This window comes from Marmota marmota, unplaced genomic scaffold (genome assembly GCF_001458135.2).
Source record: "Marmota marmota marmota unplaced genomic scaffold, marMar, whole genome shotgun sequence".
Classification (NCBI taxonomy): Eukaryota; Metazoa; Chordata; class Mammalia; order Rodentia; family Sciuridae; genus Marmota; species Marmota marmota.
Window position 1 is genome coordinate 528,102 of NW_026000130.1, and position 7,711 is coordinate 535,812.

The following is a 7,711-nucleotide window of genomic DNA, read 5'->3' on the forward strand; positions in this document are numbered from 1 at the left end:
TCAGCTCAGATGCTATCTTGAGCCTCTCCTGCCTCCAAGGCTGGGCTGTATTCTGTGCACCTGTGCACATCTATCTGGATACAGATTTCCACGTTTGTGGTATTATGTGGACACAGAACAGGTATGCAAAGAAAGTTTGCTGAGAAGATTGCACAGAGGAAAGGAAGGGAAGCAGCTTCTATTTACCTTGTGGCCCAATTTAGCAGAAGTCTGTCGCCCTGTCCACAAAACTGAGGTTGGCAGCTGGTTCTTGCATGGCAGTTATTCACTCTGAAGTAAATTCCAGAACTGGAGAAGGCCCTTTTGCCCATTATCTATGTTACTGTCTTTTATCTGGTTATCTAGCTAATCAGAGAGGTAAATAACTAGTCCAAGGCCAAAAGCCCCTCCTGACTGCATTCGATCATGTGTTCACTTGAATGGTCACCCTGAAGGCACTGCCAAATGAACCAAGGGCTGGGAGGGACAGGAAATCACCAGGTCTCTAAAGCAATCACAGGCTGGCAGCCTCCACCAGGCTCACCGGGTATGTGGGCTTGGTGGCAATTTCCAGAAGCTTCTGCTTGGCTCTTCGCTCTGCCTCACGGGCTTCCTGCAGGTCCTGCTTCAACTGATCTGCCTCCTTGGCCCTGCAAAGGAAGGAGGAGATGTCAGCTCCATAGAAAAGAACAGGTAGAAAGAGCATACCCCTACTCTCACCCAGTCCCTAGAGAGGAGGGACATGGGTTAACTTTGAGGATAACAGGACAGTGACATTTACAGGAAGTCAGAACTCCCAAAGCAAGGTCAACATTCCTGGGCATTATTTATTTCAATTGGTAACTCTAGACTGGGAGAGAAGCCAGTGGGGAGAAGAGTCAAACAAGGAGTTCTGCAAGCCAGCCAGGTACAGAGGCACATGTTTGTAGTCCCAGCTACTCAGGAGGCTGAGGCAGGAGGATCAGTTAAGCCCAGGAGTTCAAGGCCACCCTGGGCAACATAGCAAGATCCCATCTCATAACAAAATCAAAAAACACAAAACAAAACCTCTGTAATAGGTGGAGACAGAGGAAGGTAGGAAGTTGGGGAGGAGCGAGAGGCACATTTGCTTATTTCTGGTGACAGTGGGCAGGGCAAAGGAAGTACACAGGAGAGCAAAGGTCTTTTTTTTCCCAAAAGTCTTATATTAGACCATAAAGGTCAAAAATAGGAAAGAATGTTTCTTCACAGCCTGCAAGTAAAAGAGTCGCAGGTTAAGCACCCACTTTCCTCAGGCAGGAAGATCAAATCTGCCACTGAAGGCAGTTGCCACTGAGGGCAACTGCTTCTTGGTGCAGATCCCCACCCTAAAGGACACATGTTAGGGGCAGCATGTGAGGCCTGTTGTGGGGACCCAGACTGAGATCCAACACTCAAAGCAAATGTGACCAACATAGAAAGAAAGGGGGCCAGGACAGGGCCAGCCACCAGGAACCATTTCTCCAGAATGACACGCAAAGAGTGATGGGGAAAATCGTAGTGAATGAACCTTGGTGCCTAAGAGCCAGATTCAAGTGTTCTAAATCAATACAGCCAGATACTGTGGGGAATGTTCCAGTGTTTATCTGAAGGCTGCAGAACAATCCAGATCCTAGAATAGTTTCTGAAAAGTACAGACAACAGCAGTTCCCTTCAACAGTTCCCAACTTGGTCCCAAGGAGAACCCTGCCTCCCTCTCCCCACTATCTACTAAGAAGGCTGCTGGGACTTCAGATGCCTAATTTCCCTTTCAAGATAAATAACCTCTGTTTTCCCACATCACCACCACCATCCCAAATAAAAAAGGAGGAAAGAACCACATTTTTTTAAATACAAAAATGACTTTTTTAATTTCCTTGACTAAAAGCAGTCTGGAGATGCTCAGAGGTTCTCTTGCAAAAATGATTATCAGACAGACAGGGGTTTATCACAGATGCAGAACCAGAGAGGTCTACTCAGCAAAAGAAAAAAACAAAAAACAAAAAACTGTTTCTGGGTCCTTCCAACAGCTTCAGCTACCCAACCCTGTCCAGGAAGGAATGTCCCCATCCTTGCCCCACAATGGAGAAGCAGCTTGAGGATGGCTGCCACCCAGCTCAAGGAGAGAGAGTCCCTTAGCCAGGCCCAAATTTCCAGGACACCCCCCCTCACCTCCTCTCTGACTCCTCAGCCATCTTCAGTGCTAGCACCTCAGCCTCCAGCACCTTCTGCTCCATGAGGCGCTTCTCTTCCTCTGTCCGAATGGCTGTGGCCTTAATGCGCTGCATCTCCTGCTCTGCCTCTGCGGCTTTCTGGGCCAGGAGTTTGGCCTCTTCCTCGGTGATCTGGGCCTTTTCAGCCAACAGGTCGGCTGTTTCCTCTGACCGCATCTAGAGAGGAGTGTGCTCAGCTGGACTGGGTTCCTACCTCCTGCCCAGATCTGCCCTGGAACACGCAGGTCAGCAAGAACCAGTCTTGGACTCCTCGGGCCCTGTCACCAAGTGTCCCCTCAGCAGCACTCATGAAACAGATGACATGTCACATCCCCCAAATATTTAGAAGAGCCTTTTGGGCTCCATCAGTGAGAAACAAAAAGAAAGGGCACTTTTTCTGAGTACCCATTTCAACTAAGGCTGATGCTTTATGAGGGAGAAAAACAACTTAAACATTGTACTTCTTTCTCTTTAAATCAGTGGTTCCAAACCAGAGGAGGCCGGGAGGCTGAGGCAGGAGGATTGCAAGTTCAAAGCCAACTTCAGCAACTTAGTAAGGCCCTAAGAAACTTAAACAAGACCCTGACTTAAAACAAAAAGGGCTAGGATATGGCTCAGTAGTTGAATGACCCTGGATTCAATCTCTGGTACCCCACCACGACCAAGAAAAGAAAAGAAACAAGAGGAAGGCTGGACGAGATGGAGCATGCCTGTAATCCCAGCAACTCAGAAGGCTGAGGCAGGAGGATGGCAAGTTTAAGGCCAACCTCGGCAACTTAACAAAGGCCTAAGCAACTCAGTTTGACTCTGTATCAAAATAAAAAATAAAAAGGGCTGGAGATGTGGCTCAGTGGTAAAGTGCCTCTTGGTTAAATCCCCAGTATCAAAACCAAAAACAAAACAGAAGAGGTTCTATCTCTGTCCCCCACCACCCTGAGGCACATGGCAATGTCTGAAGATACCCACCACCACCCCACCCCACCCCTCAATACTGGAAAAGGCACCCAGGGCCTTGTGCATGCTAAGCAGGCACTCTACTACTGAGCTACATCTCCAGCCCTGGAAACATTTTTGATTGTCACAAATGGAGGTTAATATAATCAGAGATATGATAAATTATGATATAATGGTTCATTAAGAATTATAATGCAAAAATAAATAAATACATAAATATACAAATCCATTCTTGCAGTAAGATGCATATAATTATCAATTGGATTATAATACTCATCATGTACTTATGAAGTTTGTACTTCTATATATTGCCATATATTATTAGCTAGCAGATTTTTAAAACATAATAAAATAATGATACTATTAATTAAAAAAAAAGAAAGTTAAGGTGGTATTATTAGCATTTAGGAAGTAGAGGCCAGAAACAATGCTAATCATCCTTTGATGCAGAGGACAGCCCCAGATGAGAGGTCCCCCCATGTCAGTAGTGCCAAAGTCAAATAATGCTGCTTTAAAGGTAATCCTGTGGTAAAAGTAGAGTCTGGATGCACATGAACTCAACCTAAACCTGTTTCTGGCAAACAGGTGAAAAGAAAAGGCACTGCCTTTTTAAAAGCTGAAATAAAGTCTGGCACGGGAGGCTGAAGAAGTAGGATCATAAATTCAAGGCTAGTTTGGACAACTTAGTGAAAGCTCTTCCCAAAATAAAAATGAAAAGATGTAGCTGCATCTGCAGTGGTAGAGTGCTTGCCCAGTAGGCACAAGGCCCTGGGTTTAATCCCTAGGACTGAAGAAAAAAACAAAACAAAACAGGGGAATAAAAGCTGAAATAAAGTGTATCAAAGCAAATATTGCTAATTCAGTCCCCAGGAGGCTCCCTCCAGAAGTCCCCATGTGACCTCCTGGGACCCCAGCCCTTAGAAAATCACCAGTGCTTCATTGGCCATCGTGGCTTCTTCCTTCATCTGTAGCAGCCTCCTCTCCAGCTCATCCCTTGTGCGTTCAGCCTCCTCCCGCATCTGTTTCTCTCGAGCTAGGCGCTGCCGCTCCATCTGGAGGGGTGAACAAGAGCAGGGGTGAATCACGATGCTCCAGCACCCCAAGAATGCCCAGCCTCCAGAGTCTCTCCTTCGAGGACCAATCTCTTTTCTTGGGGCAAACTTAACCATTGCTCTCTGTCACTTCTAAACCAGTGGCAGAGTTGAAAGCTGTGTACCTTAAAAAAATTCTACTAGTGAACAAACAAATGAAGAAACAACAACAACAACAACAAAACCAAGCTTGGTCTCCATCTGGACAGAAGCAGCATTCTTCCACAAAGTGCCCTTATAACACCCCTGTTAGTTAGGAAACCTCATGTGGCTCTGCCCTGTGGCTGGTGGTTTGTGACGCAGGTTCCTCCTCCCTGAGATGGAGCAGCTCTCAGCTCTCTCATCTCTCAGATGAGCCACTTCACCATTTCTAATCCACACAGACTCTTCACACATCTCTGATTTCATCCACAACAACTCCGTTCCTGCCTGGCCCACAGAGAAGATGGACCTGTGTGTCAAGCATCAATGGCTCATGCAACTATTTCACAGGTGGAAGCTGCAGCAGCCACAGCACAGCTCTGCACAGCCCCACACAGAGGCGACTTCTGAGCCAGGCAGGGAACATAGCCCAATCCTTAAGGCAATGGTACAAAGCCACTGTCACCTCCCTTGTCCGCTAGATCACTGTGTTAATTGGGCTACCTGCCGAGCTTAATAAGGGGAACAAGACTGGGACAGCACCATCTCTGTGATCCCAGAATATGAACTGAGTCCAGAAAGCAAAAGCTAGAAGTGATCACTGTGTTATTTTCTGCCTTAAATAATGAAGGCATAGTGAATTATTACCTTCTTGCTTTAATCTTATCCCAAACTCTAGTAGTACAAGATTTCTTGGTCTGGGGCTGTAGCTCAGTGGTAGGTCCTTGCCTAGCATGTGTGAGGCTCTAGGTTTGGTCCTCAGCACCACACAAAAGTAAATAAATAAAATAAAGGTATTTTATCTAAAAATATTTTAAAATTTTCTTTTTTTATGTATGTGCATTTTTGTGGTACCATTGTTGGATTGAGGGGTGCTCTACCACTGAGCTGCATCCCCAGCTTTTTTTTTTTTTTTTTGAGACAGGGTGTCCTTAAGTTGCTCAGGCTGGTCTTGAACTTGTGATCCTCTTGTCTCAGCCTCCCAAGTAGCTGGGATTACAGCCCTGTGCCACTATGCCCCACTGGTAGGCTGCTGCATTTCTAAATACAAAGCCAAAAAAATGCACTGAAATTCGAAAGGATAATGCAAAGATAAGTAATAAAATACTGTAAGTTCTCTAATTTTCTTCTTGCCGGTCAATGAGAAGCATGGCCAATTTGTTCTCTAATTTCCATCGTATTATAATTTCCATCTCTATTATCTTCCTCTTGGGGAAAAAAAAATGGCCCAGGCAGCCCCATTCAGTTCCCAGCACTATATTTTCCCTGAGACCTCTACCCCAATAATAAACGACTTCCCATCTACAAAGCAGTCTATCACTTACAAAGACTTTCTTCAGGCACAATATGTCCTTTGATTTGAGAAAAGACAAGAGGCATCATTAGCTCCACTTGATGGAAGAGAAAACTAAGTCACACACTAAGTGACTGATCCAGCTCCAAGGGTCACTGTTCTACTGAGCCATGGAGCCCTCTGACCTGTCAAGTCCCCTGACCTTTGGTTACCCAGATGCCTGGGTCATGCCTCTGCTGTCCTATAGGCAGTACAGGCCAAGGGGTAGTCATGCTATTCTCTGCCAGGGCCCAAAGCCTACACCCTCCTTTATGTCTTTAAATCTGTCACTTCTAAGCTTTGCTCTGCTGAGAAAGAGGTCAAAGGAAGCTCTTCTTAAAGTTGCCACTACGACCTTATGCTGGCCAGGAGCATTTCTTTGCCCAACAAAACCTATCTCATCACCTTTAAAGCATCCCAAAGAGTACATTGAGCCCATTCTCCCAGAAAGCAAAGAGATGGAGAGCTGACAGCCCACTGGATCAAACTGGGCATTTCACATTCAATTCCAGGGCTGGAAGCCAGCTCTCCAGGGTACCCAAATCAGAGAGCAGCACACAGACTAATCATTACACCTCTGAGCTTGCTAGTCCGGAGGGCAGCCGACTGCAGCTGCCACTACTCTATCTAACAGTTCATCCAAAAACAATTGATATTCTCAGCAGCGAGGCTCAAATTAGTTGTGTGGGTTTTGGTGAGTAGAGAAGGTCTACGAGTAGAAAACAGCGATGCAGCTCGTCCAGTCTGCTGATAGGCCCTCTCCGCACCTCCCACAGTGGGTGATGTGCACCCAGGCTGACCTGCAGTGAGGAAGTGTGACCAGAGTCTAATTAGTATTCCAGCAGCAAGCATTGAAATGCTGCCATGTATTCCATCACCATCTAATTAGAAAAGGAGAAGGCCAGGCAAAGGAGACAGACAGGCAAAAAGAAAGCTAGCTAGCGAGGTGGATGGAGAGATGAAAGAACACTAGCTATCTCATCCAAACCTGTGTTAATCACACTTAACTTCACTGAAGTGTACAGATATTTCTCTTACACGGCTGTTAGAATTTATTGCTCATTTCTAAAACTGACATCCCATCAACAGGGTATTAGCTAATAAAGATTCAACAGGGGTCTGGGGTTGTAGCTCAGAGATAGAATGCTTGCCTTGCACATGTGAGGCACTGGGTTCAATCCTTAGCACCACATAAAAATAAACAAATAAGTTAAAAAATAAAGTTTAAAAAAAGATCCAACAGGGATGAAGTAGGAGCAGGCATCTCCATGGCCAAATGGTTCTATCAGTCCACAACCGGCCTTACCTTCCAGGGCAAGACTGACCAAGCAGTGACATCATCCTTAAAATAAGGTCTTGCTCACCTGCTTTCTAGCCTTCTCCTCCCTGGCTTGGGCTTTCATCTGCTGAACTTCCAAAGAATCGGCCTTCCTTCTCCTCATAAATAGGTCATGGTTCCCAATACATAATTGAAGAATCTGTGGGCATGGAGCATGAGAAATGTTAAACCCACAAATTTACTTTTCTGCCTATCAGACCAGTCACACTACAGCATCACAGCCTCTGGTGAGTGGCACTAAACCTGAGGAGTAAAATGGCAAAGCACGCTGACAGCTTCTAGTGCTCTTAGTTCTGTAGGCATGCAAAATGAAGACAGCTCAGATAAGCTAAGAGGTAAAAATACAAGTGGAAAGAGGAGAAAGGTCAATTATCATGTCTTCTAGCTGTACACCTTACTCTCCTAAGCCAAGATATGGCTCTGCAGATTAGGAAGGGCAGGAAAGCTCATTCAGTAAGTTGGGCTGGGACAAAAGGTTATTCATGTGGAAAAAAAAGTTTGTTGGATCCCTCCCTCACTCCATACACCAAAAATTGATTCCAGAAGGATTAAAAACTTAAATGCAAAGATAAAGTCCTAGAAATTGTGATTAGAAGATAATGTTGGGGCTGGGATTGTGGCTAGCAGTGTAGCGCTCACCTAGCACGGGCGAGACCTGAGTTCT

General features: G+C 45.6%; 1 protein-coding gene across 1 annotated transcript in view; it reads right to left on the reverse strand.

Moving 5' to 3' along the window:
* Nf2 (NF2, moesin-ezrin-radixin like (MERLIN) tumor suppressor) overlaps positions 1 to 7,711 on the reverse strand; it is a 54,181-nt gene that overhangs the window by 20,733 nt on the left and 25,737 nt on the right. Inside the window, exons 7-10 of the mRNA XM_048784878.1 lie at positions 7,073 to 7,186; positions 4,073 to 4,195; positions 2,149 to 2,366; positions 524 to 629 (exon numbers count right to left, since the gene is read on the reverse strand). Coding sequence (XP_048640835.1) covers positions 524 to 629; positions 2,149 to 2,366; positions 4,073 to 4,195; positions 7,073 to 7,186 — 561 coding nt within the window. The remainder of the gene's footprint in view (positions 1 to 523; positions 630 to 2,148; positions 2,367 to 4,072; positions 4,196 to 7,072; positions 7,187 to 7,711) is intronic.